The 21,586-nt window shown below is 39.1% G+C and overlaps 1 protein-coding gene across 1 annotated transcript in view; it reads left to right on the top strand.

Moving 5' to 3' along the window:
• Window positions 1-21,586, top strand: part of LOC373362 (hyalin) — a 71,586-nt gene that overhangs the window by 8,901 nt on the left and 41,099 nt on the right. Inside the window, 25 exon segments of the mRNA XM_030989442.1 lie at window positions 69-266; window positions 832-1,008; window positions 1,707-1,955; window positions 3,090-3,341; window positions 3,765-4,016; window positions 4,361-4,612; window positions 5,026-5,277; window positions 5,616-5,678; window positions 5,681-5,866; window positions 6,214-6,465; window positions 6,822-7,073; window positions 7,436-7,687; window positions 8,026-8,277; window positions 8,636-8,887; window positions 9,665-9,916; window positions 10,308-10,562; window positions 12,926-13,177; window positions 14,178-14,429; window positions 14,778-15,029; window positions 15,710-15,961; window positions 16,104-16,358; window positions 17,501-17,752; window positions 18,486-18,734; window positions 19,772-20,023; window positions 20,325-20,579. Of these exon segments, the coding sequence (XP_030845302.1) occupies window positions 69-266; window positions 832-1,008; window positions 1,707-1,955; window positions 3,090-3,341; window positions 3,765-4,016; window positions 4,361-4,612; window positions 5,026-5,277; window positions 5,616-5,678; window positions 5,681-5,866; window positions 6,214-6,465; window positions 6,822-7,073; window positions 7,436-7,687; window positions 8,026-8,277; window positions 8,636-8,887; window positions 9,665-9,916; window positions 10,308-10,562; window positions 12,926-13,177; window positions 14,178-14,429; window positions 14,778-15,029; window positions 15,710-15,961; window positions 16,104-16,358; window positions 17,501-17,752; window positions 18,486-18,734; window positions 19,772-20,023; window positions 20,325-20,579 (5,919 nt within the window).

Below are 21,586 nucleotides of genomic sequence, written 5' to 3'. Positions count from 1 at the left end.
TCTTTAGCTTTAAATGTTTTTGCAAAAAAACAAACATTTTCAATCTCCATCCTTGTGATTATTTACAGACAACCAGGAAGTGTTTACATGTTATGGAGATTCCTGCCAGAGCGGCATCTTCAGGTCAATCAACTACCCCAGTGATTACAACAACAGGTACAGGGCCTTGTATCTCTTGTATGTACCAGGCGCTCAGAGCATCACATTCTCCTTCAGTGTCGAGTTTGATATTGAGGAATTCAAGGATGAACTCTATATCGGTTCTGGTAAGTAGAAGTTGTGACGGTATATTCCACATTTTTGTGGTTTGGTGCAATACGTTAGGGTTCAGAGCCCTATAAAATTTACAAGGCCCCCCCCCCTGTCTTATAGAGAGCCGTTATTATTTGCAACTTATTTGTGATTGATGTCAATAGCATCTATGTACAAAAGAGATGAGGGATTGCAAACTTGCGATTGATAGAGGACTTGCTATCAATTTGGATCAATCGCAACTCTGTCTCAGACAGAGCCCAGATGTATAAGTCGACTGGGCAAACATTTCTGCACAAACTGCATCAAGTATTATTACCTAATCAATTGCGTTTGGTGCCAGGAATTTGAAAGAGTAAAGTAAGCTTTATGATCCTGAAATTGGCAACACATAGAGATTCAAAATATTTTTTTTCGATCAAAGTCAATCTACCTCTTTGATATAAAATTGTTATTGTCCATAACTATGCATTTTGCATTCAGGATGCGTGTTTTTGTCCCACTACATTTTGCTAATAAAGTTACCCTAAATATATGGTCATTTTTATTTAACCTTGGATATATCCTATCTCCCTCCAGGGTTGATGTACAACGATGTTCAGCTTGATGGGCTTGGTAGCCCCCCTGATTGGCACTTCTTTGAGGGTTCAATCCGACCCCAGGATTTCACTATTCAGGGTGATGTGGCCTGGATGTACTTTGGAACTGACAAGAACATTCAGAGGACTGGTTTCGAGGTCTCCTGGAATGCTCTAGGTAAAGTTTACATGTTATTGTTGGTGATATTGATAATGATGGTGATCTGTTTCCCTTTTTAAATTTTTTTTCCTTCTGATTATACCCCTATTTTTCCTGATTTTTTTTCTCACAATTTTGTTACTCAAAAGGGGGGAATTTTTTGATAGATGCCATTTTTTTTCCCCTCAGATCCTTTTTTTTTTTTTTTTTTTTACTAAAGGGGGAGAGTGAGGAAAAAACAACCTATTTTTGTTAAAGTGCTCACTATCACCCCTGATTATGATGATGGTGATACTGGTGATATTGATAATGATATCAAATAATACTGTTATCCCTGCACAAGCTTTGACTCTCAGTAACTGTTGGGTAGATAACAATAAGTTATTATATTTTGATGATGGTCAGGCTATCTTTGGATATGATGAGGATGAAAATATTGATAATGACACTTAATAATGATAAAAGTTGATAACAATGAAGATGATGATGGTGGTGATGATACTGAATGATGTTAATGGTCACGATAGTGATAATGGAAATGATAATGGTGATGTTGATGTTATAAATTGATAAGGCACACATATCCGTAACGTCAAGGCTCATCAATATTAAGAACACAGATAATAAATGGGTATTTTAGAGTCATTATGGTCACTTGACCTTGATGTCCCATTCTTTGTATGCAAGGCTATAATTACATTACTCTTTTCCAACAGTGGATAATACCCCACCTGTTTTCATCAACTGCCCAAGCAACATTGGGGTCAACGTTGAGATCGGAACCCCAAGTGCCTCAGTCACCTGGACTGTTCCCACTGCTGTTGATGCCAGCAGCGTCTCCACAGTATCCAGCCATAACCCTGGTCAATCCTTCACCACAGGCACAACCACAACAGTCGTCTACACCGCCTCGGATGCTTTTGCAAACGTTGGGCAGTGTGCATTCACCATTACCGTCACAGCAAGTAAGAAATGTGTACTGCATGTTCATTTGGGTTTTTTATTTTTGCATTCTAGTAATATTTATATCGCTCTTATTACTAATATTTCTTAGCCCTCTGCTATTAATGTGGCTTCAGCATTAACCAATTCCTGCAGTAATAAAAGCTTCTTACTACAAAAGTGCTGTTATTCGAGCCCTCTGTACTATTTTTTAGGAATGATTCCCATTTTTTGGCCTTCAAGCTATTGTTTTGATCCCTAGATTCCTCTTGTTCTGAAATATTCTGTGTGAAAAGTATACAACATAGATTGTATTACTAATTTTGCCTTCAGAGATATTTGCTGTGAAAGGTTGGCTTAATAACACTGCCCAGGCAAAATGAAATGACCTAGTCACGGTGTCTTTCATATTTCCTATCTTCCAACACAGTTAAGTACGGCTATAGGCTAGGCTCAGAGATAAGAGGCGCCTAACAAAAATCAAAACTCCAACCCTAAAAAATTTCAAAACCTGATAGAATCTGATAACCTCATTCCAGACCCTTCCCAAAAAAGTTACCTGGTAGCATGGATTCCGGCCCAAGCCCTTTTTTCACTGTATCTGCTATCCATTCAATATTTAAAAATTTACATTTTTTTATTAAACCCTTTGTGTTTCATTTGTATCAATTATTTTCATCTTTAGCCTTAGTTACAACATATGTACTTTTGAATTTGAACATTGATGTCTTGTGTCATGTATGAACTGCCCTCTAGGTGTGCCAAGTATATTGTGTGACCAATATATGTGTGCCAATGTTTTTAACTGGCTGTCAGGTTGTGTCATGTACAGTGCAGGGTAATTTTCAAAATTCTTCGCTGTTTTCACGAAGTGACGGTAGTGAAAAAAATTACATTCACTTTGCGTTACGATTTTCCTCACTACCGTCACTTCGTGAAAAAAGGGCCGAATTGTCTTCTTTTCATTTTATGAAATATTATTAGTGAATTTATAGCCTCTCTTGGTATGCATCTTTGATACAGAATCTATCAAATTACACATTTTCCGCCATGTGCAAGTTGTATTCTTGATCCTACTGAAAATGTAATCAATCACCATTTCTTTTCCTTTCCATCTTTCATCTTGCTTTTTTTGCTACATTTCATTCCGAATTTAGCTGACACTACACCACCTGTCGTAACGGTGTCCAGTAGTACAATCACCCGTCAAGTTGAAGTTGGAACCCCCGGTGTCAATGTATTTTTCACTGAGCCTACTGCTACTGATAACTCTGGGCAAGCTATCCTTATCAGCCGTACTAACCAACCTGGAGACTTTTTCTCAGTCGGTCAGACCATTGTGACCTACACTTTCCAAGATCCTTCTGGAAACCCAGCCTCTGGCACTGTTACTATCAATGTTATAGAAGGTAAAAGTCTTTCACCTTTTATTCCACATGTTAGCAATACCATTATAACAATCTTTCTGTTATTGATTTCTGTCAAACATGGCTACTGCCTGTAAGATTCCATCATGGATTTGTCTTTTATTATTGTTTTATTTGTGCATACATGTAGATGTAATTTTGTCAACATCTTTGTTGGTGTCTTTTTAGGCCATGTCGTGTTTCATATCCATTTATGTGTATATCATATCCATTTATGTGTGTATAATATCCATTTATGTGTATATCATATCCATTTATGTGTGTATAATATCCATTTACGTGTATATCATCCTACATAGAAATCTAATTTACTCTCCCCAAATCTGTGCCCTTTCTTATGAGCCAAAGTTAGAAGCTTTTTTTCTTCATCTTGTGATATATCCTGCATTCACCTCTTATCTTTAGTTGACAATATTCCACCCGTCGTAACGGTGTCCAGTAGTACAATCACCCGTCAAGTTGAAGTTGGTTCCCCCGGTGTCAATGTATTTTTCACTGAACCTACTGCTACTGATAACTCTGGCATCGCCATTCTTGTAAGCCGTACCAACCAGCCTGGAGACTTTTTCTCAGTCGGTCAGACCATTGTGACCTACACTTTCCAAGATCCTTCTGGAAACCCAGCCACTGGCACTGTTACTATCAATGTTATAGAAGGTAAAGGTCTTGCACCTTTTATTCCACATGTTTTATAATCTTTCTGTTATTGATTTCTGTCAAACATGGCTACTGCCTGTAAAATTCCATCATGGATTTGTCTTTTATTATTGTTTTATTTGTGCATACATGTAGATGTAATTTTGTCAACATCTTTGTTGGTGTCTTTGTAGGCTATGTCACGTTTCATATCCATTTACCTGTATAATATCCATTTACGTGTATATCATCCTACGTAAAAATCTAATTTACTCTCCCCAAATCTTTGCCCTTTCTTATGAGCCAAAGTTACAAGATTTTTTCTTTATCTTGTGATCTATCCTGCATTCACCTCTTATCTTTAGTTGACAATATTCCACCCGTCGTAACGGTGTCCAGTAGTACAATCACCCGTCAAGTTGAAGTTGGTTCCCCCGGTGTCAATGTATTTTTCACTGAACCTACTGCTACTGATAACTCTGGCATCGCCATTCTTGTAAGCCGTACCAACCAGCCTGGAGACTTTTTCTCAGTCGGTCAGACCATTGTGACCTACACTTTCCAAGATCCTTCTGGAAACCCAGCCACTGGCACTATTACTATCAATGTTATAGAAGGTAAAGGTCTTGCACCTTTTATTCCACATGTTTTATAATGATCTTTCTGTTATTGATTTCTGTCAAACATGGCTACTGCCTGTAAAATTCCATCATGGATTTGTCTTTTATTATTGTTTTATTTGTGCATACATGTAGATGTAATTTTGTCAACATCTTTGTTGGTGTCTTTTTAGGCCATGTCGTGTTTCATATCCATTTATGTGTATATCATATCCATTTATGTGTGTATAATATCCATTTATGTGTATATCATATCCATTTATGTGTGTATAATATCCATTTACGTGTATATCATCCTACATAGAAATCTAATTTACTCTCCCCAAATCTGTGCCCTTTCTTATGAGCCAAAGTTAGAAGCTTTTTTTCTTCATCTTGTGATATATCCTGCATTCACCTCTTATCTTTAGTTGACAATATTCCACCCGTCGTAACGGTGTCCAGTAGTACAATCACCCGTCAAGTTGAAGTTGGTTCCCCCGGTGTCAATGTATTTTTCACTGAACCTACTGCTACTGATAACTCTGGCATCGCCAATCTTGTAAGCAGTACCAACCAGCCTGGAGACTTTTTCTCAGTCGGTCAGACCATTGTGACCTACACTTTCCAAGATCCTTCTGGAAACCCAGCCACTGGCACTGTTACTATCAATGTTATAGAAGGTAAAGGTCTTGCACCTTTTATTCCACATGGTAACACTACCATTACAACGATCTTTCTGTTATTGATTTCTGTCAAACATGGCTACTGCCTGTAAGATTCCATCATGGATTTGTCTTTTATTATTATTTTATTCGTGCATACATGTAGATGTAATTTTGTCAACATCTTTGTTGGTGTCTTTTTAGGCCATATCGTGTTTCATATCCATTTACGTGTATATCATCCTACGTAAAAATCTAATTTACTCTCCCCAAATCTTTGCCCTTTCTTATAAGCCAAAGTTACAAGATTTTTTCTTCATCTTGTGATCTATCCTGCATTCACCTCTTATCTTTAGTTGACAATATTCCACCCGTCGTAACGGTGTCCAGTAGTACAATCACCCGTCAAGTTGAAGTTGGTTCCCCGGTGTCAATGTATTTTTCACTGAACCTACTGCTACTGATAACTCTGGCATCGCCAATCTTGTAAGCAGTACCAACCAGCCTGGAGACTTTTTCTCAGTCGGTCAGACCATTGTGACCTACACTTTCCAAGATCCTTCTGGAAACCCAGCCACTGGCACTGTTACTATCAATGTTATAGAAGGTAAAGGTCTTGCACCTTTTATTCCACATGTTTTATAATGATCTTTCTGTTATTGATTTCTGTCAAACATGGCTACTGCCTGTAAAATTCCATCATGGATTTGTCTTTTATTATTGTTTTATTTGTGCATACATGTAGATGTAATTTTGTCAACATCTTTGTTGGTGTCTTTGTAGGCTATGTCACGTTTCATATCCATTTACCTGTATAATATCCATTTACGTGTATATCATCCTACGTAAAAATCTAATTTACTCTCCCCAAATCTTTGCCCTTTCTTATGAGCCAAAGTTACAAGATTTTTTCTTTATCTTGTGATCTATCCTGCATTCACCTCTTATCTTTAGTTGACAATATTCCACCCGTCGTAACGGTGTCCAGTAGTACAATCACCCGTCAAGTTGAAGTTGGTTCCCCCGGTGTCAATGTATTTTTCACTGAACCTACTGCTACTGATAACTCTGGCATCGCCAATCTTGTAAGCAGTACCAACCAGCCTGGAGACTTTTTCTCAGTCGGTCAGACCATTGTGACCTACACTTTCCAAGATCCTTCTGGAAACCCAGCCACTGGCACTGTTACTATCAATGTTATAGAAGGTAAAGGTCTTGCACCTTTTATTCCACATGTTTTATATAATGATCTTTCTGTTATTGATTTCTGTCAAACATGGCTACTGCCTGTAAGATTCCATCATGGATTTGTCTTTTATTATTGTTTCATTTGTGCATACATGTAGATGTAATTTTGTCAACATCTTTGTTGCTGTCTTTGTAGGCCATTTTGTGTTTCATATCCATTTACGTGTATATCGTCCTACATAGAAATCTAATTTACTCTCCCCAAATCTTTGCTCCTCTCTCATGAGCCAAAGTTAGAAGCTTTTTTTCTTCATCTTGTGATCTATCCTGCATTCACCTCTTGCATCACCTCTTGCATCCCCTCTTATCTTTAGTTGACACTACTCCACCTGTCGTAACGGTGTCCAGTAGTACAATCACCCGTCAAGTTGAAGTTGGTTCCCCCGGTGTCAATGTATTTTTCACTGAACCTACTGCTACTGATAACTCTGGCATCGCAAATCTTGTTAGCCGTACCAACCAGCCTGGAGACTTTTTCTCAGTCGGTCAGACCATTGTGACCTACACTTTCCAAGATCCTTCTGGAAACCCAGCGTCTGGCACTGTTACTATCAATGTTATAGAAGGTAAAGATCTTGCACCTTTTATTCCACATGGTAACAATACCATTACAACGATCTTTCTGTTATTGATTTCTGTCAAACATGGCTACTGCCTGTAAGATTCCATCATGTATTTGTCTTTTATTATTGTTTCATTTGTGCATACATGTAGATGTAATTTTGTCAACATCTTTGTTGCTGTCTTTGTAGGCCATTTTGTGTTTCATATCCATTTACGTGTATATCATCCTACATAGAAATCTAATTTACTCTCCCCAAATCTTTGCTCCTCTCATGAGCCAAAGTTAGAAGCTTTTTTTCTTCATCTTGTGATCTATCCTGCATTCACCTCTTGCATCACCTCTTGCATCCCCTCTTATCTTTAGTTGACACTACTCCACCTGTCGTAACGGTGCCCAGTAGTACAATCACCCGTCAAGTTGAAGTTGGTTCCTCCGGTGTCAATGTATTTTACACTGAGCCTACTGCTACTGATAACTCTGGGCAAGCTATCCTTACCAGCCGTACCAACCAACCTGGAGACTTTTTCCCAGTCGGTCAGACCACTGTGACCTACACTTTCCAAGATCCTTCTGGAAACCCAGCCTCTGGCACTGTTACTATCAATGTTATAGAAGGTAAAGGTCTTGCACCTTTTATTCCACATGGTAACAATACCATTATAACGATCTTTCTGTTATTGATTTCTGTCAAACATTGCTACTGCCTGTAAGATTCCATCATGGATTTGTCTTTTATTATTGTTTCATTTGTGCATACATGATGTAATTTTGTCAACACCTTTGTAGGCCATGTCGTGTTTCATATCCATTTACGTGCATATCATCCTACATCAAAATCCAATTTACTCTCCCCAAATCTTTGCTCCTCTCTCATGAGCCAAAGTTAGAAGCTTTTTTCTCTTCATCTTGTGATCTATCCTGCATTCACCTCTTGCATCCCCTCTCATCTTTAGTTGACACTACTCCACCTGTCGTAACGGTGCCCAGTACTACAATCACCCGTCAAGTTGAAGTTGGTTCCTCCGGTGTCAATGTATTTTACACTGAGCCTACTGCTACTGATAACTCTGGGCAAGCTATCCTTACCAGCCGTACCAACCAACCTGGAGACTTTTTCCCAGTCGGTCAGACCACTGTGACCTACACTTTCCAAGATCCTTCTGGAAACCCAGCGTCTGCTACTGTTACTATCAATGTTATTGAAGGTATTCTTTACAGAACTTTCTACCATTTGTATTCATAATTTCTTACATATGTTTATTATTTTCTGGTGTTGTATTTTTGTCTTTTTCTGTTGGTTTACGTGCTTCTCCAAACATTATTTAAACCTTTAAATTCATTTCCACCTCATTTGTCACTGTTCAACCAAGAATTTTCTCACGAGTCTTTGTAGAATCAAAGAATTAAGTTCATCTATGGATAGTTGCCTCATCTTTTCTCTATCATTTCACATTCCTTGATATATCTGCTTGCATCTACTGCTTTCTTTAATATCCTCTTTTCTTTCTTTTAATTTCTTGGTCTATCAAATACATAAGCATGCCTTTGTTCATATTTTTTCAGTTGACACTACTCCACCCGTAGTAACTGTGCCCAGTACTACAATCACCCGTCAAGTTGAAATCGGTACCCCTGGTGTCAATGTGTTTTACACTGAGCCTACTGCTACTGATAACTCTGGCATCGCCAACCTTGTAAGCCGTACCAACCAACCTGGAGACTTTTTCCCAGTCGGTCAGACAGATGTGACCTACACTTTCCAAGATCCTTCTGGAAATCCATCTTCTGGCACTGTTACTATCAATGTTGTAGAAGGTATTCTTTACAGAACTTTCTACCTTTTGTATTCTGTTCAACTCCTTATATAGGAAGGTTGAAAACATAGTAGTTTCATACATGTGTATTACTTCCCATGATATTCTGTCTATTGTGTTTGTATCCTTGTATTTTTCCAACATTGTTAAAGCTTTTAAATTTCCTTTGTCAGGAGTGTCTGGCAAAGAAAAGTATTAAAGCAACCAAGAATTTGCTCTGAAGTAATTGTAGCACCATAGAATTAAACACATCTGTAGAAAATCATCTTTTTCTTTCTTTAAATCATTTTTCATTCCTGGACCTATCTACTGCCTTAACAAATCAGAAATTCTCAAACCATAAAGATAGTTATGGTTTTCTTTGAAGGCGTCAATGTGCGACACCCAATAGTAAATTCTCACAACCAATTTTTGAATTTTCCCAACCGTTTTCCATGAAAATAAGACATAAAACAATCTTTCAACAATTGAATGACTGGAATGGTATATAGAGCCAATTCATTGCTTTGTGACGATTTACATTCACATTAAATAAATTAAATTATAATTTCGTTGAGAATTCGATCAGATCAGTTTTTCCCACTTTGTATCATGAATAATGGTTCGTTATCACTCAAACTGAATATATTTAATTGTCCAACTAGCATTGAAGTCGCTACCTGAGCACCATTTTCTCAAATCTGACAAATGTTGTTACCAAGTCCCTTTAATATCATCTTCTCTTACTTTTAATATCTTGGAAATATCTAATGCATGCCTTTTTTCATATTTACTTCAGTTGACACTACTTCACCCGTCATAACTGTGCCCAGTAATACAATCACCCGTGAAGTTGAGCTCGGTACCCCTGGTGTCAATGTGTTTTACACTGAGCCTACTGCTACTGATAACTCTGGCATCGCCAACCTTGTAAGCCGTACCAACCAACCTGGAGACTTTTTCAATGTCGGTCAGACCGTTGTGACATACACTTTCCAAGATCCTTCTGGAAACCCAGCCTCTGGCACTGTTACTATCAATGTTGTAGAAGGTAATTTTTTTGCACTTTTTGTACCACATTCCATTTTCCTAGGCCAGAAACACCTTGTTCTTGTAGCCAATGGTTTAGACAATGCAGTTTTGTGTTTGCTGAGTTGTGTTTGCTTTCTTTATTGACTTTCTTTGATAGGCTCATGTTGTACATCATCCTTTAAAAAAATGGGCTTTTCACATCAATCTGTTCCACAAACTCATAAATATATATTCATGAATTCTTACATATATATTTATATCACATACCTCTATATATCTTTGATGGTATCTATGGCCTACACGTATATATTCACCACAGTCTGTTCTGTTCACGATTGCTGCCTGTTTGAGTGCAATCCCCTTCTGTATGTTTGTTTCCTTTCCATCTTCCCCCATCACTATCACCCCAGTGGACACTACACCACCTCAAGTCTTTGTGACCACCGGCGAAGTTGTTCGCACAGCACCTTTCGGATCCTCAGGTGTAAATGTCTTCTTCACCGAACCAGTTGCTATTGATAACTCCGGCACCGCAGACCTTGTGAGCCAAACGGCTCAGCCGGGCGATTTCTTTCCAATTGGAAGCACTGTGGTAACCTATCGATATCGAGATGCATCGGGCAATGAAGCTACCGGCACTTTCACTGTCACCGTTGAAGAAATGGGTATACATCAATTTTGTTGGTTCCATGATATCTCCAAATAACGTTTCTATCCCTTTCTTGTGAAGGCACATTTATGGGGCTTCTTTTACTATCAACCTTTCCATAATTTTCTAAGTGTTACAGAATTTATTTTTCTTGACGTGTTTTTCAAACGATTTCACGCAATTGCCCTGCCGCTCAAATTCCGCTATGGCATTTTTAAATATCTATTTAACCAGCAGTGCTAATGATGAGGTAATCACTTATTAGCACGTTTATATCTTGGACTCTGTGAACGTATTTCCAAATTTCTATGTACTTGCATGCTATAACAAATCAACAATATATATGCTATCTCACCAGATTTTGATTTTCTTGCCTAATTTCAACCCTTACCCTGTTGTACTTCTCTCAACATATTCTTGTAATAGTTTGGTCTTATTTACTAAAACAATTGTATGGTATTGCAGTGTAACAAGTTGGGATTGCTAATTATATAAAGCTTATAATGTTAACCTGTATATGCCATGGATATTTTCTTGTAATCCTTGCATTATGTTTTGCTGCATTTGCAAAAGTAATAATAACTGAGTAAGCTTATATTTCATGCTTATTATGATTTTTGTTTTCTTTTATTTGCATTATAATTTGCTTCATTTGTGTTTCCCCCCTAATTAAACGTATTTTTCAGCCGACACCGAACCACCCGTTGTATACACTGAAGACAATGTGATTCTTATTGAGCTAGGGCAACTTGGCATAGATGTGAATTACACAGAACCCAATGCCACGGATAACTCTGGCATTGTGTTTCTTTTAAATCGCACTGCCCAACCTGGCGATTTCTTTCCGGTCGGAAGGACAGTCGTGGAATACGTTTTTTCGGACCCCTCTGGCAATCTTGCCATTGCAAATTTCTCCGTCACTGTGTTTGTTGCAGGTGCTAAATAGTAGACAGACCTTAGCAGAATAGACAGTTGTCACCTATGTATTCTCCAAATAGATTACACCCATTAGGCCCATTTCCATTCATGTATTTCATCGCGTGATATCATATCAGGGTTCCCCATGATCATGGAAAAAACAGGAAAGTCGTGGCAAAATAAATTCTTGATGAAAGTCGTAGAAAATCATGGTTAAAAGAAAATGTTATAATGTCACAACATGAAATGATAAATATCACTTTGTGGTATTCCTATGCCGCCTGGATGTAGCATTTCATACCAAAATGATACTTGTCTAATTGTTGAAAAAAAGCAAAAACGTTGAATGTGGGAATCCTGGTAATGCATGGTTGATATTGTAGCTGTTGGACGGACAAGCTGATCTCCTATGTTTACCTGCATTCAGCGAAATGTCCCTTCCACTAGAATTCATATTTGTGTGTCTGTCCATTTTGTCATCAAAATCAATAAATTAGAAATACTTATTCTCATATTCCACAAGAATTTTCATAGCACGAGAGAAAACTAGCTTCATTGGTAGTTCATTCTCACACACCCCTAGGTTAGCACACATCACCCATCACCAATTATCAACCTTTGAACATTCATCAAAAACTGTTTGCTTGATTTTAAGCATTTATAATTTTCTCTTAAAATTTTTATGCACAAATATTTGAAATTCTTTTGTTGCATTAAATGTTTCATGGTAGAGGTAGCTGTTAAAGACAACACCCTGGATGGTGATTATAAAGATGCTTGGGTGCCATATGATTTAGAATTTGATGTTTGCTTAGCAGTAAATATTAGAATGCAGTAATAAATAAACATGTGCATAATAATAGTTATTACCATACCAGATACCATTAATTACATTTACATGTAGCTTTTCCATACAAACATCTAGTGTAATCAGTTACATTTTAATTTGAAATTTATCATGAATCTACCATATTTTAGGTTAAATTACAATGATCTATGGGTAAGTTAACGGAACAGATCTCATTTTCATCTACTAGAAGAAAGTTTTGATAAAAATACTGAAATGGGGGATCCAAACCAATGCCTGAGCCCAGGACAAATGGTCTAGACCATGAGAAATTAATAGGACTACATGTATTTAACATGGACCATTGTCCAAATTATTTGCACCCGCTTCCCCTTAATGCATCTACAAGTACAACATGATGACCTCAGACCTACCGTATATATTTACTAGTTCTGTGATTCTACCAGAACATCATACCTAATTGTGGACAATTCTGTTTTTCGTTATCAACTTTTGAATTTCCTTTTTATATTAATTTTACTTGATTTGCCTCATTGAATTTCAGTTCATAGAGTTCTGCCTGTAAAATAATTCCTTTTTGAGATACATGTGGGAGGTTTATTTATTCAGCTCTCAATCAACAAATCGTTTTTGATTTGTCACTTTTCTTGCAGTTGATACCACCCCACCTACAGTCACTGTCAGTGGAGGAAACATCGTACGAACCGTGGAGCTTGGCCAGAGCCGTCTCTCGGTGATCTACACCGAGCCAACCGCTACTGATAACTCTGGGGAAGCCAACCTGGTGAGCCGCACAGCTCAGCCTGGCGATCTCTTCCCCGTCGGCACCACAACCGTGGAGTACGTCTATCAGGATCCTGCTGGTAACGAGGGTAGAGGTCAATTCACGGTGACCGTCATTGCTGGTAAGTGTTATTTGTACGACACCTGGGGCCCGTTTCACAAGGCCTTTTTCAATGACAAATGACAAAAATCAGTGACAAATCTGTTAACCAATCAGAAGCAAGGATTTCAGGAGCTTATAACAAACACTGGCATTTGTCACTGATAAGTTTTGTGAAACGGGGGCCCTGGGGTGTTTAACAAAGACTAAAATCGACTTTAAGTTGGACTTAACTATGACAGGCCATTCATGCCACTGTTTGCTCATTATTTACTGGCATTGGTTTCTCAAGGGACGTAGAAATCATGGTCACAAATCTACAGAATTTTCATTTTTTTATAATTCATTATTGAAGAAAAAAATATTATCTAAAGACCATAATTCAGAGACCAATGATGAGAGCAACCAATGGCATGAATGGCCATAGTTAAGTCCAACTTAAAGTCGATCTTAGTCTTTGTGAAACACCCCCTGGTCAGGGCCCAATAACACATAGCTTAGCAATAGATTGTGCGATTGATTTTGCAATTGATTGCACATAGTGATCGATGCAATCAATCAGAAGGAATTTGTAAGATCAAACAGCTTCTGGATGTGCTGTGCGAAGCCAACCTATGTTACCTTTTCCTATTGCATCCATACCTAATGATTAATTTAGCATGCATATCAGTAAAAACCAAAAGAAACATAAAAGAAAAATATGCATCTAGATATAGTAGCCTAACTGGGTCCAGTAATTGGGTGCAAAGTATGAAAGAGAAGTTAATTTGAGGAAGCAAGATGGCTTAGTGGTAGAGCAGTGGTCTCGTGAGCAGGAGGATCTGGTTTCTTCTGCGTTTGAGACCAAGTCGATGCGCTATTGCCCTTTGATAAATCCATTTACCAATTTCTTTGGAGTGGACTTAAAGCAGTCGGTATTCTGGTTCCTTAGTTACAAGCGTACATATGCTTTCTTAGCAGCCATGTAAAAGAAACCATCAAACCATTAATATTTTATATTTCCTGATTTGTATTCTCTTCAGTTGACACCACCCCACCTTCCGTCAACTGTCCTAACAACGTATTCCAAGAAGTGGAACTCGGTACCTCCAGTGCCCCGGTCTTCTTCACCGAACCAACTGCCTTTGACATTTCCGGACAAGCCAACCTTGTGACCCGAACAGCAGCCCCAGGAGATTCCTTCCCTGTAGGGACTACCTCCGTGTCTTACATCTTCAGTGATAACTCTGGAAACGAGGCTGAACCCTGTACTTTCACAGTAACCATCTCCGCAGGTATGTTTTTTATAACCTTTTATTTGCCAGGATTGTCAAGTGGCAGGATAGCAGAGACTTGCTAAATGTGTAGATCAGCACAAATAGTAGATCCCAATTAATGAAAGCTTTGCATAAAACCCCATTTATTTCTTTATTTAGCTAATGTACATGATAATCCTGTTATCACCTGGGGACATAGTTTCCTCACTCTGCAGGCCAATATGGTCACCAGTGCTGACAAAGGCACAGATCTCTGTTGCGATGTTGACCCATGAATTCGCTTAGACCCAACGGCTCTGTGCAGGAACCACCCGGTCCCGTAGGCAATAGATTAATAAGTTCTTGCATTCCTTTTTTCCTCTGCAGTCGATACCACACCACCCACTGTCAACTGTATCAACAATGTCGCTCAGACGGTCCAGCTCGGCACCGGCAGCACCCAGGTTTTCTTTACAGAACCTACCGCCTTTGATATCTCAGGACAGACCAGCCTGGTGACTCGCACATCAGCTCCAGGGGACAGCTTCCCAGTGGGTACCACAAGTGTCACCTACATTTTCACTGATGCCTCAGGCAACAACGCCCAGCCTTGTACCTTCAATGTGGTTATCAATGCAGGTTTGTCTTTTCATTGATAGTTGTAGAGGTTTTGAGGTTTAGTGGATAAGTTGCTGGACTGTGAATCACATGGTTTGTGGTTGTAATCCTGCTGCGGCCTTGTTTGGCAAGATGTATTAATCTACCAAGTGAAGTTATTGGATACCCAGTAGAAAAAACTCTTTGTATGCTTGAATACATTATCATGGTAGCTCAGCTAAAGCTGGTGTAATTATACGATTGCAGAGCCCTTGTGGAGAACAGAATTAACACTGATGAGGCTATCTTGGGTAAAAAAAGACATATTATTAGAGTTATTGTGGTTACCCTGTGCAGAGTTCGGGTACAGACTTTGCCAAAAGTCATCAAGAACAAGACAAGACATGTAATTAAATTACCTGTTCATGAGAATACAATGCATGTTAATCAATTATTATACTGGTCTTAGCCAAGCTGAATGCTTGCTGGTGCTCAAGGCACTTGTGCATTGTCAAGAACAGGAACATGTAATAAAATAGGTTGATTTATGAACCACTTTTCTCAAGGATACAAAACGGGTAATGCTAGTACATGGCAGGAATTAATTTGAGCATTGTAATGGCAGCCGTGCTAAAGCCGGGGTAAGGAGTGGCGATGAGCTAGACGTGAGCACTATACAACAATCCACTATTATAACAATTATCTATTATTCATTATTACAGTTGACACCACCCCACCAACGGTTAATTGCGCCAACAACATTGCTCAGACCATTGAACTTGGATCGACCAGTGCCGTCGTGAACTATGCCGAGCCATCCGCTACAGACATCTCTGGAACAGCTTTCCTAGTGTCCAGGAGTAGCTCACCAGGAGATTCATTCCCCATCGGCTCGACCACCGTCACCTACATCTTCAGTGACCAGAGCGGCAATGAAGCACCACCTTGTGTCTTCACAGTCACCATTGGAACTGGTAAGAGATCATTTAAACAAAACGGCTATAATGAAAAATGTTGTTAGAGGTTCGTTACGTCTTGTCTGTAGCAAAGAGATGGAAGTGATTTGTACAGTGAATATATATGTTGGATTTTGACCTCCTCTGTTTTGTTTTCTAGTTGACACCATGATGCCCATGTTTACTAGCTGCCCAAACAACATTGTTCAGTCAGTCGAGCTCGGAGTCCCAGGAACTGTCATCAGCTGGACCACTCCCACGGCCAACGATGCCGCAGGTATCGCTTCAATCGTATCCAACCTCCAACCCGGATCGTTCTTCACTGTCGGAGAGTCGGCGACCGTCACGTACGTTGCGACTGATAACAGCGGCCTGACCGACAACTCCTGTTCATTTACAGTCACCGTCTTTGCAGGTATGATCGCATCTGCTGTAGTGAACACTTTCCCAAGAAAGACCCTATTCTCATGTTACCTCTGAAAGAACCTATTCAATAAACATTTACCAGTAAATAATAATGGTGGCTTCTTATATAGCGCACATGTTAGTCACGTTGTGACGCTTCTGGCGCTGCCCCGATTATTACCCTGGAAAGATGATTCACGATTTAAATAACATTACAAACAATAATCTGCTGTAGATAACAGAAGGCATTGTCTCGTAAAACAACAAATGTACATATTGAGGATATCTTAAAAATGAAGGGTGGGTACTTTCCATCTCACTTGAAACACGTTAAGATTAAAAGAAAAAGCTTGTCAGTCTTCCAAATTAAATTGATTTCATTATGAAATTTGTTTAATCATAGAATGATGAAAAATCTATGAAAGAACCACATAACAAATTCTAAAATCATATTTCTGAATAATTTCCGCTATCTTGGTACTTTTTGTATTTTTCCTTCAGATTTGTTGGTAAAACGGTCTATCTCTGAGTTAGCCCATTGCCGGTAATATCGTTTGGGGTAAAACGAGCTATCTTTTACATAAACCTTTTAACCTTCTGAATTGAGATTTTTTTTATCATCGCTGTCAGATGGTAAAATGGTCTATCTTCGAGTTAGTAGTATGGCAATAGTGTTTATGGTCTTTCTAGAAGATAGACCATTTTACCATTTTATGATGTGTAGTGGGATTGTATTCATGTGCTGTGGTTAAACAGTCTATCTGCACAAAAATCTCATTTATTTTATAATAAAAACCCCAAATAAGCACAATATTCTTCAGTTATCAGTGTTTAATATGCTTCTTCTTGTCCCATTGCTAAAAATGGATTATACCCATTTCCTAAAAAAGCTGAAACCTCTAAACTTCAAAGTCATTTTTCTCAGAACAGCGATTTTCGAGTTAGACCGTTTTACCATCTGACGGCCGTGATGTGAGGTTGTCAATTTGATGATACCGTTATGGTTAGCAAATCATTTTGTAAGACATTTGAAGGAACTTTTAAGGTAAGGTTCAATGTTATTTGTGCTACTATTATGTGCATGGACCACTTCTTCCTGATTATGCAAAAGTTTTTAACTGACATGCATGGCTGTTCTTTCCTCAATTACAGTTGACACTACACCACCCTCCGTGGTCTGTACCAACAATGTTTTCCAGACTGTCGAACTTGGCACAAACCCTGTTCAGGTTTTCTACACCGAGCCAACAGCCTCTGATATTTCCGGCCAGGCCAACCTCGTAAGCAGGACAAACGTTCCAGGAGATTCCTTCCCGGTAGGAACCTCGACGGTGACCTACGTCTTTGCTGACAACTCTGGCAACACTGCAGATGCCTGTTCTTTCACTATCACTGTCACAGCTCGTAAGTCTATTTTCTTATTAACCCGACTAGGTCGAGCGTACTCGCGTTGGATTGACAAGCTTATTTCTTTTTTTACAAAATCTTTTGCAGCTTTTGCCTAGCTTTTTACTGATCAATCTGAGCTTGTGTCCTGGGTGATATTTTCCCCTCTCAGGGGGGTCCCATAAGACTCGTGCTTCTCCAGTGGAGACCACTGAAACGGTGGTGGCATTCTGTAATTCTAACCTTAACTGGTTTAAGGTTCCTGGAATAAACCCTTTGGTCTATGATCCCTCCATGTTCCCTAAACTCTGAAAACAGGTGTTTCCCATATTAAGCCAATAGAAATGAGAGAATTCTGTAGTCAATGGATCATTTGTGTTACCTCTACATTCACATTAGTTTGAAACCCAAGACTAAAGTTGGACTAAACAGTTATGGAAAGCCATTAGCATATTTGAAAATATTTTGAAAAAGTTATTTTAAAAGGCATAAAATGTTGATTCAAATCATTTATATTTTTGTTTATCAAGGAGATTTCAAGATCTTGATGTGGAATTTATGAAAAGTCTAAAATACTCAAATTGTTTGCTGTTGAATATATTTTATTTAAAAGCTACAAATAAGTCCAACTTAGGGTTAATCTTTGTGAAACACCCCCCTGTATCTTTACCAGCTTTGGACTATATACGCAGACTATATTCGGATAGATTTTCACTGAACTAATCCTGTTGCTTTAAATTCCTTTGATCAGAGGACACAACGCCTCCTACCGTGAACTGCATCACCAATATCGTACGAACCGTGGAGTTGGGTACCAGCAGTGTTCAGGTCTTCTATAATGAACCAACGGCATCTGATCTTGGCCAGGCAAGTCTTGTCAGTAGGACCGCCCAGCCGGGAGATAACTTCCCCGTCGGTGTGAACCCAGTGACCTACGTCTTTGGGGACAACTCTGGCAACCAGGCTGACCCCTGCACCTTCACCATCACTGTGAACACACGTGAGTACTGTCCTTTGTTGCTCTTGGTCATTTTGCTCTAAGCCAGTCCGGACATGGTGATAGAGGTCAGTTGCACAAACACTGTAAAACCCATCAAGACGTATGCTCCTTCTTCCTCCAGGAAGAGTACAGTCCACCATCTGGTTTATCACATACTATTTGGCAGGTCTGGTGTTGTGAATGTACAGTGCACATTTGAAACTTTCTACAATATTATATGTGCAGCTAAAAATTCATTATCTCCTTCTAATGAAGAAGGACGTCTTGTACCTCTTGCTTAAAAACTTCAATGTAGGTACAGTTTCATCAATCCATGAAAGTTATCACTGATCATTTATGCACCAGCAATACATGCCATGATACATAGATGGAAGTGTTCTTTCCAAGAGGTGCATACACAGATATTTAGGAAACACTTCATTCTATTTGGTATTGGATATTCTAAAATGCACAAAGTGGGACTTCTCCATGTTTAATAGATCTGCAGATATTTTGGGGTGATTTGTACATGTGCTGTTTGCACTATAGCCTATTGGGGAAAGAAACTAACGGAACAATTGAATTACACACAGAAAGACTTGTATATCATTACAAGACATTAAAGATTACCTGAAAATAGAAATGATACATTTAAAGGATATGTATCATTGCATATTGGAGTGTTATGAATGTCTCGACTAGTCCCTTTTAGATGATTTCATGTTAAAAGATATTTTCAGAACATTTGCTTTAAAATACAAACTATTGAGATATTCATTAGTGGTTATTACAGTTATAACAAATATAGGCAGTGGTCAAACTATTTCTTCTTGGTTCTAAATCATATGGTTATCCGACATTGATATCTAATGCAACATTGTGTGCGTAGTTTCAGGCAACCAGTAACATAAACTTTCATTTTGAGCAAACGAGGCAGATGCTTTGGTAGATTTTGAGTCAATCCTACAACTGTCAACTAAGAACATGAGGACATGTGTGACATATACTGATATGTAAGATATCACTTAATATATCCCCTTTGGCTTTTTGACTCGCAGAGGATACAACTCCACCAACGGTGACCTGCATAAGCGACATCACCCGCGTTGTGGAACTGGGAACAACGAGCGTCGGCATATCGTACACGGAGCCAACCGCCACCGACATCTCTGGTACCGCTACCCTGGATTCGCGATCCCATACCCCAGGGCAGAACTTCCCTGTTGGCTCCACTGTTGTCTCCTACTTCTTCAGTGATGCGAGCGGTAACAACGCCCAGGTCTGCTCCTTCACCGTCACCGTCAATAGTCGTGAGTAGTACTTGTCTTTCTAGCTTTGCACAAAATGAAGCATTGATAACCTGACAACTAATGCACTAATACCTGGATTCTTTTGGTGATCCCCAGGCATTATTTTTTTAATTGTATTTGCTACTGTACTCCCATTTTCTTGTTTTCTTTATTATTGTTACACCCCTGTGTGTTTCTAAAATTAAATTTAAGGCGACTGGAATACAAATTTAATCAGAGTGGTTTATCCCATCACACGTGAATGAGCGGTCATTCTAGCTCACACGTCCTGACACGTTTTAAATAAATTTCTGCTCTGTAGAGGATACAACTCCACCCACTGTTTCCAACTGCCCCTCAAACATTGTCCAATCTGTGGAGTTGGGTACGCCCGGAGCCACTGTGACCTTTAACCCTCCCACCGCAACGGATGTCGCCGGGGTCGCATCCATCGTCTCCAACGTCCAATCAGGAACGTTCATCACCACTGGCGAGACGAGGCAGGTCACATACACCGTCACGGACAACAGCGGGCTCACAGACACCTCCTGTACTTTCACCATCACGGTGTTCTCTGGTAAGATCAGCTTGACCTTGTAAAATTCATTCCCTATACAGTCGACTATAGTAAGAACAAGTGCAGCTTCACATCACCAAATTCCTTGCACAGTCTCCTGTAACCCGTTCACTACTGTATTGTGAAAGTCCAATAGGCTTAATACACAGACCACCAGGTTCCCGTAGGCAAAGGGTTAATAAGATCAAGGATGCCTTGGAGGCTTCGGTGGTAAGTGCTTCATAAGCACCGGTTTTATATTATTGATTTGATTGTGTATACCATTTTCAGACCATAGTTAAGGTATTTTTGTGTACAAATTAGCTCATTCTAGGTGATTTTCAGGCCCTCTGATCAATTGTAACTGGCATCTCTGAGTAATATCCAGGCTTACTTGCTCTCATCAATTTGATTGTTCATTCCTTGTCAGCTTAAGTAGTAAAGATCAAAGGCGATTCTGTGTAATGTGTCCTTCAGGACATAATGTTTTTCAACATACCGTAATTTCAAGCACAATTGAATAATGGTGCTTTCTGGTATAACTCCCTTTTTATAGTCGTAGCACATCAAGACAGCTTTCTTCATGGATGAAATTATATGGATAACTGCCTTGTGTCCTATAGGCCACATTGCATGGAATCGCCCGAATTCAATTTATTTATTAAAATGATTGTAAATATGTAAAACCAGACATTTTTGCTGCCCGAAACGTTCACGAATCGATAAGCGCTGGCTACTTTCGCGGTGTAAAGCTTTTGCCCAATGCAAAAATCGTGTCGGTACATTTTTCCGAGACCCGTCCGGAAAGGTAAAATTCTAACACCATTGATAGTACCACACGTGCAGTAATGTTGTTCTCTTATAGTATTTTACCCATTTGTCTGTATAACTCGCACCTGCCGCATGTACTTTTTTGTTAAAGGGGAAGTCCACCCTGAAATTAAGTTAGTTTTAATAGGAGTAGAAAAATGAGAGAAACAAGTCAGTGAAAGTTTGAGCAAATTCCGATTAAAAATAAGGAAGTTAGG

This window comes from Strongylocentrotus purpuratus, unplaced genomic scaffold, assembly GCF_000002235.5.
Source record: "Strongylocentrotus purpuratus isolate Spur 01 unplaced genomic scaffold, Spur_5.0 spur5_scaffold_18, whole genome shotgun sequence".
NCBI classification, from domain to species: Eukaryota; Metazoa; Echinodermata; class Echinoidea; order Camarodonta; family Strongylocentrotidae; genus Strongylocentrotus; species Strongylocentrotus purpuratus.
This window is presented reverse-complemented; position numbering and strand designations above follow the sequence as displayed.